This window comes from Meleagris gallopavo, chromosome 1, assembly GCF_000146605.3.
Source record: "Meleagris gallopavo isolate NT-WF06-2002-E0010 breed Aviagen turkey brand Nicholas breeding stock chromosome 1, Turkey_5.1, whole genome shotgun sequence".
Lineage (NCBI taxonomy): Eukaryota > Metazoa > Chordata > Aves > Galliformes > Phasianidae > Meleagris > Meleagris gallopavo.
This window is the reverse complement of record NC_015011.2, coordinates 13,256,616-13,277,267: the sequence shown is the minus strand read 5'-3', so window position 1 is coordinate 13,277,267 and position 20,652 is coordinate 13,256,616. Positions and strand designations below refer to the sequence as shown.

Genomic DNA, 20,652 nt, shown 5'->3' with positions numbered 1-20,652 from the left:
TCTATTTTTATCAGTTCTGACTTCCTTAAAGCTGTCTCCTTCAATAGAAAGTTCTGTGTGGAATCCAAGCATCTATCAGTGTTCAGGCAGGAGTGTGACGTGAGGTGCTGACACACCAGAAGGCCATGCTGGCCAGGTCTCACTGAATAGCAGCCTATAGAACTCAGTGGAGAAGAACTTCAGCAAGGGTCAGTGCAGAGTCCTGTGCCTGGGGAAGAGTAACTGCATGCATCAGTACAGGTTAGGGGATGGCCTGCTGGAGGGGAGCTCTGCAGAGAAGAACACGTGTGTCCTGCTGGACAACTGGTTGGCCATGAGCCAGCAGTGTGCCTTCGTGGCCAAGAAGGCCAGTGGGATCCTGGGGTGCATTTAAAAAGAGCAGGGCCAGCAGGTCAAGGGAGGTGATCCTCCCCCTCTGCTCTTCCCTGGTGAGGCCACATCTGGAGTACTGTGTTCTGTCTTGGGCTCCTCTGGTTTAAAAAAAAATGTGTGTGTGTGTGTGTGTGTATAAAAATAAAAAACAGGGATCTCTTAGAGTTCAGCAGAAGGCCGCAAAGATGACTGGGAGCCTGGAGCATCTCCTGTATGAGGGAAGATTGAGAGACCTGGAACTGCTCAACCTGGAGAAGGCAGAGGGGGATCTCCTTAATGTTTATATAAATATCTAAAGGGTGGGTGTTGAGTGGATGGGACCAGACTATTTTCAGTGGTGCTCAGTGACAGAAGGAGCAATGGGCACTAACAGGAATGCAGAAAGTTCCATATGAACATGAGGAAAGAACTGTGCTCTGCAATCAGCCTCAGTGTTGGTCAGCTGTTCCCCGCCAGTCATTTGTCCTGTTTGGTTATTTTGAACCCTGTGAATATTGAGAGTTGAGAAGTTGAAGAGCAGAAAAGGGATCTGGCTGGCAGCAAGTTGAGTCTGAGGAAGCAGCCAAGGTGGTCCATCATACCCTGTGGTGCAGCAGGCCCAGCACTTCCAGCAGGCGAGGGTAGAGCTTGTCCTGCTCTGCTCTGTGCTGTGCAGCCTCACCTCCTGCACTGGGTGCAGTGTGGCTGCCACAACATCAGAGGGACATAAAGCTATTAGCGTCCAAAGGAGGGACATGAAAATGGGAAGGCTGAGCGGAAGCGGAAACCTGATGGCGGCTGCAGCTCCTCACAGGGAGCAGAGGGGCAGCGCTGAGCTCTGCTCTGTGTGACAGCGACAGGCCCCGAGGGAACGGCATGGAGCTGTGTCAGGGGAGGGGCGGGAAAAGCGGTTAGGGAAGGGTCTGCACCAGAGGGCGGTGGGCACGAAACAGGTTGCCCAGGGCTTTAGTTTAGCAGTTATTTCAAACAGCTCCTGCCTGCTGTGCATAATCTTATTGTTAATGAATTTTATCAGGGATTAGGTGTCTGCCTCCTGGCAATGCCACAGTCCAAACTCAAGTCTCTTGGCGTATGCTTGTGAATTAAATGGCATATTTTGCTTTTGCTCTATCTCATACCCATGAATGCATGGGAGTTGAATTACTTGGCTAATTGAAAAATACAGTTAAATAAATGGAACTTCATTGGTGGCTTGGCAGTGAAGCAGTGAGGATGTGAGTGTGTGGGGAATGAGCCATTTTACTTGGTCACGTCAAGGACTGTGCTGATCTTTCATTAAACCATCTCAGCAGTAGTTCTAATGGGGACCAAGACTGAGTACAGCAGTCGGGTAGGAGGTTTCCCATTAAGGAAGTCACCATCCAACAGCTCCGAATGTCCCTCTCAGCATACCCATGGCTGGGCTCCCAGGTAAAGAATGTTCTGTGAAGAACTCATTGACCTGAGTTCCAGGGATGTTGAATTGATCCAGGGCTTCCTTTGCATTCAGCAAAAACACCTTCAGAATGGAATTCATATAGTCGATCCCTGATATCAGTTCTAGTGATCCTCTGTGGTCCTTCCCTCTTGAGTGTAAAGGAAATGATAAGGAATGATGGGTAATTTGGATTCAGAAGTGAAACTTTGAAATGCCTAAATGAGGGCAGATTAATCCTACTTTTACGTTTTGTTCAGTAGTGCAGCCTTTGGTGTCCACAGCTGTGTAATTGTGTAATTCAGCAACCGCAAAAAATTGAAGACAACCTTTTTTTTTCTTTTTTTTTCCCTTTTGCTTACTCCTGGAAATGAAGATTTCACATACAAGTTCTGCATCACGAACTGGTGCTCAGGAAGTATTCACACTGAGCTGGGTACTGCCTTTGGTGAGCTGTCCATCTCTATGCTGCTCACTGCTTAGCCTGGGAGTGCAACCAGGCAGGTGGGTGACAGCACTGTGAACAACCACGTACAATGCTAGAATAGCATGTGGATGTAAATGAGGGTGAAAATACAATGTTACAGAGGTCTACAACCTCCCCAGAAACACACCCTCACAGTTTGCGCAGGCGGGATTCTGTGGTGTGTGTTCCCCTAGCACCTGGAATCTGGTTGCCTATCTCTAAAGGAGTAGAGGTGACAGAGATGAGACTTTCCCAGCACCTCTCCTGTCTTATCTTCAGGCTGCAGTTTTGCAGCCGAGTCACAAATTCTCCTAGCAAGCCTCTCATTAGCTGGCCAAGTGGCATTTGCTGGGCAGATAACAATAATGCAAAAAACAATCCAGCAAGGCTTCTGGTTCCAGTCATTTGTAAACCCATACTGTGAAGTTATTCTTGTAAGTGTATCTGGGAGCTATTTGTTCATCTGACCAATATGGATGGGAGAAACAGTCCCACTGTGACACTCACTGTGACACCACAGGCTGAGTTCTGTGCTGGTAACAGGCTGTGACCACGTCTGTGCCTTTTGCTGCTCATGGAGCTGGCTTCAGCAGTGTCGTCCTCCCCCGAGTGCAGCTCACGTGTTTGCTGCCATGCTCAGTCTGCTATTTCAACACAGTTGTAGTTTTCTCTTAGCATTGTTTGCTTCGGTGCTGTTTACACCATGAGCATCTGCACCATTCCAGCTGCACTACGGTGAGGGGATGCAGCCTGAAGCAGCCTTTTTGGCTGCAGGTTGTGGAGCTTCACGCAATAGTGGTCACTGGCACTGACCTTGGAACAGACTGGAGCCAAGCTACTGAAATGAGACTAATTCTCATTGTGTACAGAGAGGAATTAATAGCATGGACAGGCAAAAATGTTGGCCTTGAGGTGGCAAAGCACAGCAGTAAGAGAGCACTGTTACGTCCTATTCTTCTTTGCAATGCACGTCTGCACTCTGTGCATTCCAATAGTGCCACAAATCCTCCCTTCCTGGATAAAAATAGAAAATTAGAAATTCAAAGCATGCAAAGGATAATTGCAAAATGATTATTATAACTTGGAGGAAGCAACAGATACTTCACTTGTTGCTGTGACTTGCTGAAGGAGTACTAATTTTTCAAACCTATTGAGTACGTACTAATCAGAGACATTTCTGTCTGTTCAGGAGCATTATGAGATCCCCCCAAACATCCTTTATCTTGGCCCAGTAATACAGTGCCAAGGGATGCACTTCTGGGACCAGCAAAATAGATTTTGCCACCACCTTTATATTTTGTTTCTTTCAAATTTTCTTAACTGTGCAAGTAATCTACCTTGACATAAAATGCAAAGTAATCATTGGTGCTTTAAAATAACACTGTAAAACCCCAGATCCAGTTGTAAAAAATAATTTTTAAAAAATCTCTGTTTTCACTAAAGGCAAGGTTAATGCCTGTTGAAATCAGTACTGCTGATAAGGAATTAACACCTGGAGCTCATAGGTGGTGGTATACTGAGATCCTCCCTTCTCCTGATCCAGTGGTCTGAACCTGCTGTGACTTCTGTTTAGCAAGATCCCAGCCCAGCTCTATGAAACCAATGGCTGTCACTGCAGTACAAGAAAATGAATGAGATTGAACAGTCAGGACAGTGATATTGCTGTGATATTGCTGGGAATGTAAAATTCCTTGTACCTTAGTGAGAAAGAAGTCTGGAGCACAAGTCATATAGCGAGCAGCTGAGGGAACTGGGATGGTTCAGCCTGGAGAGCAGGAGGCTCAGGGGAGACCTTACAGCTCTCTACAACTGCCTGAAAGGAGGCTGTGGTGAGGAGAAGGTCAGCCTCTGCTCCCAGGTAACAATGACAGGGCGAGAGGAAATAGCCTGAAGTTGCACCAGGGGAGGTTCAGGTTGGATATTAGGAACAGTTTCTTCTCATAAAGAATGATGAGGCACTGGCACAGGCTGCCTGGGGAGGTGGTGGAGTCTGTCCCTGGAAGTGTTCAAGAAACGTGGAGATGAGGTGGCACTGAGGGACATGGGTTAGTGGGCATGGTGGGGATGGGTTGGTGGTTGGACTAGATGACCTTAATGATTCTATGATTTGAAGTCCCCTGTGGAATTTCTGTAGTGTTACATTGAATTTTCCATGCCTGGCAATGTGAAGTAACTCAGTGACACTATAGCCATGTCAGCTTACAATATGGGTGTAAAGCACTGCACAGCTGTCTCTGTGCAGGGGTCACTTTTACGCACACTTTCTTTCTCCATGACTTGGAGCCAAGGTTGGGGAAGGGACCACAGGGCAGGCATCATGAAATCTGTAGATTTTCCTATTTAGGGAAAAATAGGATGGAAGAAGCGAAGCCAAGTTGTGATGTTCTGCACTAAAAGTCTGAAAGTTCTTACAGCCAGAACAACAACTTAGCAGCAATAATTCTCCCAAACGCTGGTTTACAATCCTCGATGCCTCAAATAGTCATTGACAAAGCAGTTTCTAAAAGCACAGAATTTCTACTTTGTAACATATTTTTTTAAATGACATTCTCCACTGATTTTTATTTTGTAGTAACACAAATGCTTCATGTAAGTAATAATTGAACCTCTATTTTGAAAACCAGTTTCTGTTTCTTACTCAGCAGGATATCCAAAATTTGGTGCTGCGTGCCTATTTCAGATTTCCTTCCATACACAGACTCATGTTTTCAAACTGTGAAGGTTTTCATTGTCTCAGAATACAAAGTAAAGCAAGAGATAAAAAGCGACTGAGATCAACAAGCAGTACTGCCAACTCCCTGCAATGCTCCTTGTGTAATTCAGGTATTGGTGGAGAAATTGTTTCCAGACACCTTCTGATGCAGTTGTAAGCATAAGCCCAGACACCATGCTGCAGGATGCAAATGCTCAGAGTTATGGGCAGTACGTACTGAATTACAGTCTTGGAGCATCATTTATTCTTTACAGTGCATTTCTGAACATGTTAAGTGTTAATTTTTGTTGGCTGAAGACGCTAGAAAGATTTAGCAGTAGTAAATTCCTGAATGTTGGACTAGAAGCAAATGTTCTTAGTGTGCCAAAACTGCAGCAGGTATGGTTTTGCAGGTAGTAATAACCAGCTTCAGTACTATCATGTTCAAAGATCAAAGACAGGCTGCATTCAGGTGCACACAGCCTGACTTAACCAGAATATGCTGAGGTATGACAACCATGCAGGTGAACGCTGTATCAGAAAAAAATAGGAAATGGGGTTGCATAAGCTGTTTGGATGCTCTGCTCAGTAACATAAGGATTTTTTCAATGTATTCAGAAGTTTTCAGAGTCCTCACGCTACTCCTTGTTAGCCATCAGCTGACAGCTCCCTTCATGGCTTGCAGCAAATGCTGGTTTTATGACAGAGCAGTGTCCTGTTCCTATGGGAATGAACTGAGGGCATGAGGGAAAGGGAGCACAGTTGAGAGACAGAGAGATGGAGACATAAGGAAGGAGCGCAGCAGGAGGTGCGTGGAGGAGAAGGAAGCATGTGTCCTCATGCATGGGTTTTCCTCCCATGTTTCCCAAGCAGTGGGAAGGGAGAAGGGTGTCTGCCTATGGGTCTTTGTTCTGCACGAGGCGGTGGGGAGCTGGAGCTGGAAGGCAGGAGGTACTCCCTGTGGGCAGGAAGAAGGCAATGAGCACTGAGAGGAGAAGATGTGGTAGAGGAGATGTGTTCATCTTAAAGACCCTGGGAAGCTCCACCTTCTTGTTAGTGCACCTCTGATCTGTAGGCAGCACTTCATGTGATGCTTTTTCCTTTTTTTTTTCTTTTTCTTTTTCTTTTCCTTTTCCTTTTCCTTTTCCTTTTTCTTTTCTTATTGTATTTTCAGCAGTAGTGCATCTCCAGATACACCACATTCTAAAACATATGGCAGAGCACTTGCCCATATGGGTTGGAAGAGTGATGTGCATTCGGCAGATCAAGCTCAGAACAATCAAAAGCAGCGTTTTTCATTCCAAACAGGAAAACATGGCAATCATCTCACATTGTCTAGACTTTCCTCTCCGTGTCATCTTTACATATTTTGCAGCTATTACATTTGTTTCCTTTGGCTTCCTTTCTGCCAAGATCCATCTGTAGCTTGGAATCAGTGAAGATAGCTTTTCATATTCATGATGTTAGTCACAGCGAGCATATTTTGAGTGAGTGCTTCTGATGCTTCCATCCGCTTTTGTTATAGTAAATTAATCCTGTTCTGCTGGGGTGATGGAAACGGATTGGGTTTGTGTTTATTATTATTTATCTATGCAGATACTGTAAATGAAACGAAAAAAAATCACGAAGCTCGTGTTTTAAAATAGCAATCACTCTCATTTCTCTTAGAAGGTATATTATCAGACAGATACAATAGAACAAAACTCATTATTTCAGCTGTGAAAATGTATTAATTTAAGGTCTGCACCACAACAAAAAATAGGAAGACAAACTTATTGCAGAGTGATTTTCATTCAGAACTAGTGGAACTGCAGCTCACAGCTAGCTGGAAGTGGGGGTTAATGTTTTCCTTCCCAGACTGCTGCCTGCTGCTGCTGCTGGGATTTGAAATGACTTTTGACAACTCCAAGTAACCCTGCACCGATGAGCAGACTGCCCGTCAGTGGGCGAGGGAGGGGGCTTGGCTATTGCTGGAACCTTCTCACATGTGGGAGGGTTGAAGGTGAACTTCCATCAAAGCCTCGAATTCCTGGAGCTTCCTCTGCTGAAGAGAATGTACCTTTGTGATTTCAGTGCTTTTGGGTCTGTGCAGCAATTTACCAGGAAACCAAGAACTTTGGTGCAGACAGGGGCTTGGTGGGTGCTCAAGTTTGAGGGAGCAACGGGGTGCTGCACCCCGTCCCCAAATTTCCGTGTGTATATCCCATTGGTGCTCTGGAAATAGGGGAATTGGTCTGAGTTTGGTTGTATAATGGGTACATCTCTGCTATGTGACTAGTTGGCTTTCTTCTAGTTAGTTAGAATGAAATTTCTGTCTGACATGAGATCACGAGTGCTTTGCACTCAATCATTTTTTCCCAGTTAAAAAATGATCGCGTTTTGTCACTTTGCCGAAATACACATATATGCATGTATCAAATTTGTGCTTTTAACCCCAGCCTGACACCCTGTAGAACAGAATAACAGGCAAATTGCAGCACCAGGGTCTCGAAAGCTCTGGCTGATGAGTCACCGAGGCACGGCTCCGGCAGGATCCCATGTGCAGATACCGGGTGCTGGGCACCAGTTGTGCACTGAGCGCTCTGCTCCGTCCTGCCTGCAGGTGGGGACTGAAAGCTGCGTTTTGAAGGCATAGCTCTGCTGAAGTGCTGCAGTTCGTCGTCACCTCTGCGAGAAATTGCCTTCAATGTATGAAACTGCATGCAGCTATAGAGCCATGTGTGCATTTAGGATGCTTTGTGTTATATATAAAGTAGGAAATAGTAAATAAAACCGTGGCTAAATTGTCCTTGTTGCTATCCAAGCTGAGTGACAAGCAGCAGGAAAACAGGCTGGCAGCTCTGCCTCTGGTTCTCTGTGTTCACAGTGATACAGGTTGGACTTCGGGAATAATTTCTTCTCAGAAAGAATGGCGAGGCACTGGCACAGGCTGCCCAGGGAGGTGGTGGAGTCACCATCCATGGAAGTGTTAAAGAAATGTGTGGACATGGCACTGACAAACATGGTTTAGAGGGCATGGTGGGGATGGCTTGGTGGACACGGTCATCTTCGAGGTCTCTTCCAACCTGAATGACTCTATGATTCTGTGATAGGGCTGCAGAGTGGCCAGGCTGTGATTGGTATAGAGACAGGGACCGCTGCTGTGTGTCACCTCCATGAGCCCAAAACCACAGATTCATGTTTGACTTCAACTGAGCCAGTTTTATTTTTTATTTCATAGGGAATTTGCTCTAATTTATGTGATTTTGAGCTTATATAAAATTTATTCCTGTAAAGATACAATCAAAGTATTTTTGCCCCTCTAGAATTTTCCTAAACATGGAGAGACAAGCTAACTCCTAATTTACTTCCCTAAAATGAGCATGCTTTGTAAGAAACAGTATCACTAAGCAGAGGAAAATCAGAATTACTTCAGCTGGCTTGCACACTGCTGGAAAGAGCCCATGGAGCACTATGCAGGTCTGTGAGCGCTGCTGCCATCAGCTGTTCTCCTACCAGGTAGCAGCATTATGAAACAGCCCTGCTGGTCACAGCTCGCCCCACACATGGCTGTGAGCCTGGGTGGTGATCTCGTGATGTTCCCTAAAGCCTCTTCCTCCCCTTCCCATCTCCATGGTGTGTCTGTGTGCCCAACCAGAACCACTGAAGTCCCCACCCACGCTGGGCTTTACAAGCCTTTCTGTCTTTTGTTATTGAAACCTTTTCTGTCCCTTGGTTAGGTTTTACAGGCTCCTGAGGGAGTGAATTTCCAAAGCCTTTTTTGTCAAAAAGCCCAACCTTCCAGTCCCAGCCATCTCCCCAGCTTGTAGGCTCGCTCCTCCAGCTGTTGCAGCCTTTGATCATCAGATTCCGTTATGCCACCTGATTGAAGGCATTCAGAACTCAAGGTGAGAGCAGACAGAAATTTACATCTGAAGTGATTTATTAACCTCCTGTAATTTAAGGTCAGGCTAGTTACAGAATGTTGTTAGTCCTTAATGTCTGTCTCTCTTTGTGCCATCCGGTAATAGACAACTGGCATTAGTTTAATTCAAAGGTGTTTCTTTTTTCTTCCACAGTGGAAATATTAGAAGGAAATAAAAACTGTTCCTTGTAAAAGTGATTATGAAAAAAATAATTCCTGAATTCCCATTCTCAAAAATCTGTATGCTACAAACACAGCTTGTTAACGTATCTCCTATGTAAGAAATTGAAAATTGCCCTCTTAGGCAGCAACTGAACGTCAACCTGAAAGGTATAAGTGTGTCATATCTGCAGACTTTGCCTGGTTGTGCTGTCATCTCCTTTTTTCTTGTGAGACAAAAAGTCCTGGATGGGTTAATTCCAGGATGGACGTAATTCAGCTACGATGCTCAGCATATCATGACCATACCCTTCTACCAGTGCTGACATGCTATGCAGCGGGGTAAGTTCTAATCGCTTTGTCTCTTTGTCATCCCTTAAGCATCCTTTAGAATACTCAGGATGTTACAAAGTATCTTGGCATTCAGGCATGATGTAGATGGTACTCACTAAGCCCTTGCTTTGTTGTTTTTATTAGGGTTGTCTTTTAATTCCTTGAGAACAGAATAATCATTTCACATATACAGCTGAAAATATATGGTTAGCCAAGCATTGAAATGCATTATAATGTCAAATGTCTGTTTTCATGATAGAAAGTCAAAAATAACTCCAATGTGAGAGATCTTTAGGCCCACAGAGATCTTACTGGCAAAGGTCCTTGTGTGGTTTATGGATGCGTTTGTCTGCATGTTCATGTGTGCATGTGTGCACACGTTTCCCATTTGGACAGCAAAATTCTTTTTCATTTTCTCCTCCTCATCAATCATAACACACATGTAATGATGCAGAAAGGCTTTCTGCTTCTGCTCTGTCCTTGATGGCAGAACAGAATACCCAGGCATGGATTTCCTCTCCAGTCCAGGAGGACATACTCCTACTTCCTTGACAGACGCAGGCTGAGATTTTTAAAGTATCCCAAATTCTTTTAAAACAACAACAATAGAAATCCATAAAGGCAATTTGGGGAGAAAAAAAAAGTGGACCAAATAATGACCAAAATCACTCAAAAAGAAAGAAATTGGCTAAACAGTGTTAAAGTTGAGATCATGGACTATGTGCCAGGGAGAGATGTGCTAATGTGGCACTGAGTGGCGTGGCAAAGTGGGCATGGTGGTGATGGTTCAATGATTGGACTAGATGATCTTCGAGGATTTTTCCAACCTTAATGATTCTCTGATTCTATGATGTGTTTTGCAGGCACAACACTTGGAAGAAAGGAGCTGTGATGATCTGTGCAGGGATTACACTGTGAGGGAAACTGTGTTCACTCCCTGCTAGAAAGAGACATTTTTCTCTGACAGCTTGTGTCAAACTCTGAACTGCTGTCACTTTGCACCCGAACACACATCTAGTGGAAAGCAGTGCTGTCTCAAAGGAAGGAGGACAGAAGTTCTGTGAAAAGAATGCGAACTTCAGAAAGAAAGTCTTTAAGTTATCATCATACTGCTTTTGCAAATATTAGCAAATTAGTTGCTAATTAGATGATTTGGGAAATATTTGTTCTTACAAACCTGTGGCACCCAGAGTTGCTCACTTTTTTTCTAACGTTCCAAGCATCTTCTTCAAACGATGAGGGCACAGGAGCAGCAGTGGCTGTGAGAGCAGTTTTGGTTTCAGCAGGACACAGGGTAGGCAGGTCCTGATCCTCACAGAACCCAACCTTTGCCCTATTCTGGGCTGTCTCTGTTCAGCAGAGCTGCAGCTCAGCTGCTATAGGGCTGCAGCCCTGCATCAGCTAAAGGCATTGGGGTGGAGGTGTTGCAGATGAACCTTTGGGGTTTCCCTTCTCATCTCCTTCATGCAGCCTGATCCTATAGACGCTCTCAAGAAATGCTTGAATATGAAGACATTTGGGATCATTTCAGTAGGGATGAATCTGTTCTAGGTTCAAAAATTGAGAAGTCTGGCGTGACTCTGCACACTCTATCCAGTCAATGGAAGGAAACTGATGCTTCTGGAGAATGATTAATCTCACCCTAAAAGCATCATATTAATCTCTTTCCAAAGGGGCCTGTTGTTCTCCTCTGAGTATAAAAAGCCTGTTGGTGCCAGTGTAGAGATCTAAACTTGGATGAGTTGAATCCTGCTCTGTATTTGTATCCTGCCAGAATCTGGAACAGGGACAGAACTTGCGACACCAACTTCCATCTTCCTAACTACGGCACTGCTGAGTATTCTCAGTCTCACTTGTTCTGCACTGTATAAATGTTTGCAGGGAATGAGGACTTGCCTTGAATCTTGAATTGCTTATTGTTATGTATGAGCGTTGCAGATCACCTGGTCATGAAGGAAAGCTGGAGCAGAAAACACATGCACGTGCAATGCATTGCTCTTACCATCCAGTGACAGTAGAAGACAACCCTTCAGAAATGACTGCTGCAATGACAAGAGTGTGGCAAACGGCAAACCAAAAAACAGCTCACTTTTTCTGCCAGAGGTGATGAGGAACTGCTGCATGTACACAACAGAATTCTTACTCAAAGGGGATGGCACTGTAGCAGTTCCTTTCTCTCTATGCTTCCTTCTATCTTGTTCTTGCAGAGCCCATGACTGCCTTTTCTACCCTCTTGCTGCCTTCTTTGTGCTGCCATCCAATGCAGAATATTTCATGTTATGTTTTTTGATGTGCCCTAAAATGTGTGCTTGCCAGCTTCTGAAGTTGCATTCCCTTTGGGACTACTAATTGGTATGCTGTGCTCTGTGTTTGTGACCTTGGGACTCTGGTGTCATCCTATTCCTGCAATGCATCCTTGGGGCAGCTCCTCTGCCATCGTCCTATATTTGTGCTCTCGGGAGCCTCTGCTATGTAGTACAGCATAGCTGGTTTCTGATTCCCAGTATTGATTGAGGCTACATGTCCTTTGATCTCCTGACAGTGACTCACCATGCAATAGTTAGCTGCCATTCTGGCAGACATAGGAATACTCAAAAAAAAAGTTTCAAAGAGGAAAACTAATTAAAAAGATAGTGCATAATGAACAGAGAGAGTAGAGATTACAGATCTTGGTTGAGAAGCTTTATTCTTGTGAAGTTAACCTCAATTGGTGTTAGGTTGACCAGATATCAGCCTGGGGGGTGACATTTCTTCTCCAGCAAATTTTCATATTTTGAGTTGTATTTTTTAAATATATATAACTACTTTTTTCATCATAGTTTTGTAAGTGTATCTAGTATTAATTTTCTTCAGTGTATCTGGATACCATTCATTGGGTTTCTTAGACTAAAGGTCAATCTACGCAACTATGCTGCTGTGATTTGAGTTCTTATGACTTGGTGATTTTTTCCTTTGTCAGTTTTATTCTGCGTTTTCATGCCTTGATTCCATTAGATATCATAAAATATCTGGTAGTACCCTAAGGTTACATACTTACAAAGTAATTTGGAGTAATTTCTTAAAATGCTGTGATATTAGCTAATTATGAGTGTTCTATGACTATATAGAGTATTTATGACTTTAAGGACATCTCCTCTTAAAGAATTATGGCTTCTGTTATACTGGTGAATCACTTTTCTACCAAAAGACCTTAGAAAATATGCTGTTTGCATTTTCTACTAATGCTTCCTGCTAAAGCTGAGAAGATCACCGCTGGGTTTTAGAGTCAATTTTCTCTTTCCTATAAGCAATTCTGCATACAGAATTGAAGATCTTTAGCAGAACCATGCCAATGTATATCCCATAGCCTAGAATGGAAATGAAAAGTTCAAGTTTATTCTTTGACTCAAAGATGATCTGAATTTCAATCTCATGTTTCATTTCATACGTTCTGGACTAATGCCTCAAATTACTGGGCAGCCAAAGGCTTCAGTCTAGATATTCCACTTGGGTAAAAAAGCCAGAACTAGGTCTTTGGTGGCAAGGGATTCACAGCTGAATGTCAGCACTGGAGAACAAAGCCAGGCTGGCTCAGAGGGATGAAGTCAGCCCCTTCCTTGTCTAAGTTCTGCCAGCCTCCTCAGTGCTCCCTGGCCCTTGAGTTTCTTGTCTGAGGTCATGATCATAGAGTCATGCCTTGGGGCCCACCATTTCTGTGGTGGGATGGGTTCAACGCCTCCATGCATCTGATGGGCTGGGGCTGTCCCTGTTGGATATGAGGCTATGGGGATTGTGCTCTACCCTGTGGTGCTGCTCCCAACCCAGGCTCCATGATAGGCCACAAGCAAGGGTGACTGAGGCCTGTAAGGCGTCACAGAGGGACGAGGGGTGCTGCAACTGTGCCAAGAGGCAGAGAAGCCATTCAGATGGCCTAAGACTTCTCAGCTGCTCAGGATGCAGTCCTGGCTCCTCTGTAAAGTCATCCATCCTCTGTGTTGTGACACTTCTGTTGTTACCATGTCTATCTTTGTTTTGTACCCACATCTCACTCACTTTCCTCTCTCTGTGTTTTGGGTTACAAAGGCTGCCTTCAGCTCCCCAAAGCCACCTTTACCAAGAGGAGGTCTGATTGGAAGCAGCCAGCAAAATGTGTACCACCAAGCCACTAACCAGACCTGTCTCTCCCAGTGCTGTGGCCGTGGGGAAGTCAGGAGCAGAATTGTTGGCCCCTCTGCCTTTCCCATAAACCAGCTCCCATCACTTCTGTGTCCCATAAAAACTAGCATGAATTGACATTTTGACATACAAAGACTCTGCAAGAAAAAGTGCTAAGAATTAAAATGAGTGGAGTAAGAGAAGCCATTAAAACTAGTGGATCTTTTAACACTGTGTATTTCACATGCTATAACTGCCTTTTTGCTTCTTTATCTATTACTTCAGTGCAACCTTTTACACAAAGATATGATAGTTCCTTGCAGTACCTCAGGCTACACTGGCTGAGGTTCCTGTACTCAGTAGTTTGATGTGAGCATAATTGTGGCTGCCGCACAGCAACAACTTTTACTGCTCTGCTTTGCCTTGTAGGGCCCATTTATTCCATCTGAGCCTGCTGTGCTTCCACAGCTAATCCTGGATAAAAGATTCCAAATACTCTTCTACCTTAGTCATGTCACAGGATGGCAATGGATGGCAATGCAAACCTGACTGGCAAAAATCAGCATCTTCCTTTCCAGAGTAAGCAGTGACTCCCCAGCCAGCCTGCTGCTGGGCTGATAGTGGTAGGGCTCTGTGCTGCTCTGCATACTATTACTGGTCCTGCTGGTGTCAGGAAAATGTCTGAAGTGAGTGGGGAGAACAAGGGAGGTTTCCACTGTGGTGGCTCATCATTTGCTCTTTTGGACTTTGAAAACTCCATGAACAAGGGGAGTGGATGGGTTCTGTAGAGCAGAGCATGGACACTTGAGTCAGAAGCTGTAAGCATGGATCTCCAGTGGAATCCAGGACCAACTCACTTGTCACTTTATCACCTCCAGATACTCCCATTGCTGGGGTACTTGCTGGCATTTTGCAGTAGCAAATGGAGCTCATGGATGCTAAAGCTTATAAGTGGGGATGAAATATAAATAAGTTTTCTGTAATTTGTATAACATTTTAACAAGTAGTCTTAAAAATGCTACTGAATCCTCTGAATTTCTTCCAAAACCACTTAGTCTGGGAAGGAGCTGCTAATCAAAGAATATAGTGAACCTATAAAATTGTGAAGCAGAGATGTAATAGTTGACCTCAGGAGATTGAAGGTGTAGAGGAGATCAGTTCAGGCTGCATTTGCCTTTGTATATTTGCCAGCATAAGAAAAGTTCAATATATAGAAGCAGGATGAGAGAAGAGAGAAGAGAGCTGGACAAAGGCTGATGGAGGAGACTGCCTATGGGGAATGGGGCTGTTCATGCTCTATCAGCAGAGGCTAGTGCAGGCTCTTTCAATTGTGTTAAGCATGAAGGACTGTAGCATCTCAGCTGGATGCTGTGCAGGAACATTCTCCATGCTTCTCAAGACAGTGGGGATGCTGCATGCCAGTGGAGGTGTCCTGAAATAGCTTTGTGATCTGCTGCTGCTGGCAGGTGGTACTCATGGCATGGCTTTGCCAGATACCACCCTAAAACCCATCACAGCATCATAGAATCATTAAGGTTGGAAAAGACCTATATGATTATCTAGTCCGACCACCAACCCATCACCACTTTAACCCACACCCTTCAGTGCCACATTTACATGTTTCTTGAACACCTCCAGGGACCGTGACTACACCACTTCCCTGGTTAGTGCCAGTGCCTCACCACTATTACCGAGAAGAAACTGTTTCTACTATCCAACCAAAACCTAATATCCACCCGCATTTTTCCTAAGATCCATCCAAAAATAGGGATGCAGAAAGCAGGAGCAGTTCAGAAGACATGCTTGCATTCCTCTTACTTGGAGTGATTTCAAAGAGTAATCAGTCAGTATTGTTCATGGTGTGTGGAGCTTTAGGAGGTATTCTGAAATATTTTATACTAACACTGCAATGCTCCACATTCCCTGCTGGGCTTATTTTTCAAAAACTTCTGGTGTGAGTGAAGTGCTAATTGGAATATATGTTTCATACACAGAGAGCTTTGTGGACTGTGCAGGGAGAGGTTTGATTTTCCTGCTGAATTAAATACCTAAAGAGCTACCTAAGTGTGGCTTTTTGTAGTCTCTGATGTAGAGACAGTGTGAACAATTTTCTGGTTTATGGACCACAATTTTTAAAATACTTTGGTTAAAGCTCTTGGCATATCTTTTAATCACTCTGGGGAAGTACAAACACCAAAATTCATTAATATCATACATATGTATGAAGAGAAACCTTAACGCTGTGCATGAACCCACCAACGTGAGAGGGCAGTATTTGGATTGTTTGGGTTTCATGTGGTTTTGAACTACTTTTGAGCAAATAGCAATCCGGAAATCAAAAACTATATATTTCTTAGTAGATTGTTAGAACAGCATTATAAAAATTCAGATGGCTTCAGTGACAGCAATGGCCCATATTTACCAGGAGAAAAGAGACTGATGATTGCCCGTGTCTCATTCCTGCAGTCTCCTGGTGCAGGTCTCTCACAGTACTGCTGGCTTTGCTGTCCCGTTTTAGCTTCACCTCCCACTGTCTCCACATCTGCAGCACCTCTGTACAAGAAATAGGCTTATCCCTTGGCAGCATGCAGTAATCCTTGGGGAAAAGGAATAGGAAGAAGTATTACAGGGATGGCCTTTTGTTGGTCTGGGACATTCCTGCATGCAATTGCTGCTTTCATGCCGAAATGTCACAGCAGTGCCAGCCTGCTGATGGGGCAGCTCAGCACATCTGCAACATGTCACATTTTATTTGATTTTAGTTTTAATTAATTTTCATTTTCATTTTAATTCAAGCTTAAAAGCTTGAAGTAGCTGAAAATTGAGCAGGTCAGCCAGTGGTCACATCACAGAAAGAACATTCTTCCCGTCTTTCTCCTGCCATCTGGTTTGCCTGTTTTTTTTTTTTTTTTCCAGTTTAGATATCTCCCACCTTTAAAATATTTACAACAGTTTATCTGTGGAAAATGGATAGCTTCCTGCACAAGTCTAGCTTCCTGTGTAAGTTACATACTTACATGTATATGTATATGTATACGTATGACTCTATTCCCTGTTCATTGCAGGGGAGTTGGACTAGATAACCTTTAGGGGTCCTTTCCAACTCATGATTCTATCATGATATTTTTTTTTTCTGAGAGGAAAAACTACCCATCTCAGACAGGACATGTGGCAAATTCCTGAGCAGGAGGGCAAGATGGGCTCCAGGCCCTGTGTGTGAGTGAGGGTGGGTCTGTTTGCTCCAGCTTTCCCTCAAGTGTTTAGAATTGATATATTTGTACCTTGTGAGCAAAACCTTCTTTATTGATTAACCAAACTAGTAGAATGACTTATTGCCACAGAGGCACTAAAAGCAGGAAAGGACAGAGCATCATTTTTAGACTGGTTACAATCTGCAGTATCCCTTTTGTTACTATGTCTTGATGACATATTAAAAACAACCCACACTCCTGAAGCTTGGGGACCAGCGATGGGGATAGCGTGAGATCACATCATTACTGTTAGAAACACCAAGACAAATACTCTGGGACACCGAAGGGCAGGCTGAAAGCATGTTTGCTGGCTGCAGGATGGTGAAGGTCTCTGCAGAGCCAGGCTATGGACAGGTGGGCAGTGGGAAGACTGATGGCCAGGCCTGGGTGCTGAGGTGGGCCAGAACAGGCCTTGGGGCATGGCTGAGGTCTGAGGCTGCTCCTTTCTGAAGCACAGCTGCTGCTGTCCAGATGGAGGGTTCTCCTTTGGGAGGAATGGCTAATTAAAAAAGCTCTCTGTTTCCATGACAGCTGTGAAGGTAAAGGTGATGTTTGGCTGTGATGTGACAGATGGAGAAACAGCTTTGGGAGCCTCTGAGTCTAATAGACATGAAGCCCCACGTGGACGGTCTCTTCGAGCTCTCTCTCAGTGATGAGAGCAGGCAGCCTGCCTCACCTGCGTAGCCCTTTCAGCAACAATTACAGAAAATATCCTAGGAGTCAAGGGGATGAAAGAGGGAAAGGAGTCTTTTGGGAACTTACAGAAGTAAATCCCTAATGAGATCAGCCATCCCTGGGCAAGGCCAAAGCTTTTTCTATCTTTCAGCTCCGTGGTAGTGCACCAAGAGACTTCCCCCCTTCACAAAAATCTTCCTTCCAAATACAAAGAAATGTGGAAGGTGATGTCCTCCTTAGCTGAGCTGTGTTCTTCTGCAATGTCTTAATCAGTAGCTACTGATGGTTTCTAATAACAAAGGCAGGTGATTTGGGTTGGCCTTCAGTACAAGCTGTTGGGCATGTCTAAATGTTTATATGACACACAGGAGTATGTCAGTGAATTGGCCAATATGAATGATTTAGCAGAGGTGTTTAATGTGGAACTTCTGAGATAGAGAAAGCAAAGATTGGGTGAGCAGTAAATAGTCAGATGGTGAGAGAGGGCAAGACAAAGTTCTGAAGGATACGAGAAAGCAGAATGGAAGAATCAGTCCACTAAAAGGTGACAGAACTGATTGCAAAGGTATGATTAAGAATAAATTAATGAGGAGCTGTGAAAGAGGAGGAGAGATTCAGAACAGATTTTGTGGTATCAAGGGCATCTGGGATGTAGAAGGCTAAATTAGGATTACAATACTCAGTAGAGGTGGCGGACATCAGGCTGAAGCTCTTCTTTGATGCAGATCAGGCATTCCTGGCAATAGTGGTGGGCTGCTCTTTAGATGGGAGTTGAAAAATACTGGGGGGAGAAATGGTGTCTGAACTTCTGCATCAATTCCTGGCAGGCAACTAGTGGCACTGGTGCTAAAGTGTTAGCAGCCTTAGCACTGAAGACATGGGGAAGGTAGGCAGGTGGGCTGTGGCCTACAAATGTCCCTCCTGTCTAGGGAATGGTAATGTAGTGAAACGAGTGCAGCCTGAGCTCTGCTGTACTAAATGATGAGAATTGTCCAGCAGATTTCTATAGGGAAAGATGGCATTTTTTGGCAAGACCGAATGGGAGTTATTCATCATTTAATTTTTTTTCTGGCTTTTTAATGAAATTTTTGGGCAGAGACAGTACAGCTTGCCTTGTGTCTAGGAAATGGCTCCTGACAAACCATGATGCCATTGAAATGACCACTTTAGTCTCACTGCATTCCCCCATGCCACCTTTATTTATTTCATGTAACACCCAATGAAGATACTCCTGGAACACAGGCTTGTCCACATGCTCTGCTATTCAACCTCAAGTGTGGGCCTTGCCCAAAGCTCATGTGTGCTTGGATACTGCAATAAAGACTAATAAAACATTACTGGCTTATCAGAGGTGGCTGATAGGGGTGAAAAAGTTCAATTTTGAATAACGGGAAGCAAAGTTCTACTTTCCTCCCTAGACGTGGGGAAAGACAGACAAAATTAGAAATTGGGCTTAGAGGAGATGGTTAGGAACCACTGCTGACATTTGTTCTGTAAAAGACCCATATGGTTTAGTGGGCAATGCTGGTGGTAGGTGGATGGTTGGACTAGATGACCTTATGTGTCTTTTCCAGTCTCGATGATTCTATGATTCAGTACAGCACTCAGGAGAAGAACGCATCCTTTGATGGTTTCCTGTGTGTTTCCTGTGTTATTTCATACATAAAAAGGAGCCATAGGAATGACAATACAGTGCAAACACTATGTCACTATGCTGCGTTGTTTACAGGAGATGGGCAGAAGCATGTAGGGGTGAGTCTACACTGCATCAGTGGTTTCTCCATGGTGCTGCTGGAGCTGAGTCAGGCCCATGCTCACAGTTCAGGCTATGCAAATGGAACTATTTAAGGAGCAACAACTGTTTTTGGAGCATTAAAGACACTTCAAATTTGTTATGTGTTTATTGGAATGAAAAATTATGTTATTAGTTCAGCTGGTTGATTTTCTTTATATGGAACATCAATCTTCTGAAAAATGCAGCTCTGCTGAAACAGGCTCAGTGGATGAAGGCAAATTGTTACTTTTTAAACATAATTTCTAAGGAAAAAGGAAATGCATATATTTTTTATATGTCACATTTGTGTGGAAAAAAAATCAGTTCTTTTCCAGACAGCCCAACTTATAGTGCCTATAGTCTGTAAGTGGCAATTTATTTTGCCTAACTGAAGGTAAGGAGCGTGTTTCTGCTCTGCTCAGTGAGAGATGGATTGGGCTCCAGAAGACTGTCTGGTCACAGTTCTTTTGACATTCTCATGATTCTTCTATAAAGCAAACTGGAAATCAAATTATTCCCTTTACCCAGCCTTTGAACAAGCCTTTTTTATTTACAGGTTCTAACTAGCACTTAGAGCCACAAAATTCCTTTTGCTTGTATTGTATATGCCCAGGATGTGTCTCTATTGTGCTGGGATTCTGACAGCCCTGTTCCCATGTTTCCTGGGACTGGAAAGAAAATTCGAGTTCATGCCTCTCAATCCAGGCAGACATTCCCTGCACCTGTATATCTTCCTGCACCTCACCGTGCCCACACAGAATTGGTTTGGTTGTCTGCATGTAATTCATTAATTGTTCCCCTCTCTGGAGTAAAAATCAAAATGGAGATTTCCCATTTCTATCACGCAGTAGTTCATTAATTCTACTCATCTACATGCAAATGATGTTTCTCGGTGTAACACCGAAGTGTGTCACTCAAAATTAACACAGACTATGTACAACTGAAAAAAAAAAGAATTTTTTGGATATATATTTTATTTGACAGTGGTTTAGAATATCATACAGTAAACAAGATTTCTGTAAAAGTTAATTTATCCATAGTGGTGCGTTTCATAAAAATAGTTGCTCACTTACAGCCTTTCTGTGACTATTAATACATGGAATTATATTTATAGAGATAGAGCTGTACAGGGTAAATTCACAGCTAACACTACACAGAAATATTATTTGGAATGGGGTTTAGATGATGTGCTGTCTTCACAGGTTATCGATTACAGCCGCATAAAGCAATTACTGCACAAGGAGTAGCTGTGAACTGTGCAAATTAGAGTTTATGCAAGCATAATCTCCACTGTTTTTTCAAATTTCATTGTTTGCTTTCTTTATACATAAAAATAAGATACTGGGACATGCATCTACACTACAGAAGCATTGTCCAAAATCAGATTCAATAAATTAATGGCAAATTATATTGGAATTATATTGGATTCTAGTTCAGGGGATAAAGATTTGTTGTTTTTTTTTCTGTTTTTTTTCTTT

The 20,652-nt window shown here is 43.6% G+C and overlaps 1 protein-coding gene across 1 annotated transcript in view; it reads left to right on the top strand.

The window, feature by feature from the left end:
- The first annotated feature begins 5,139 nt into the window (after nucleotides 1-5,139).
- LOC100542457 (putative homeodomain transcription factor 2) overlaps nucleotides 5,140-20,652 on the top strand; it is a 25,286-nt gene continuing 9,773 nt past the window's right edge. Inside the window, 1 exon segment of the mRNA XM_010726459.3 lies at nucleotides 5,140-5,343. Within this exon segment, the coding sequence (XP_010724761.3) occupies nucleotides 5,140-5,343 (204 nt within the window).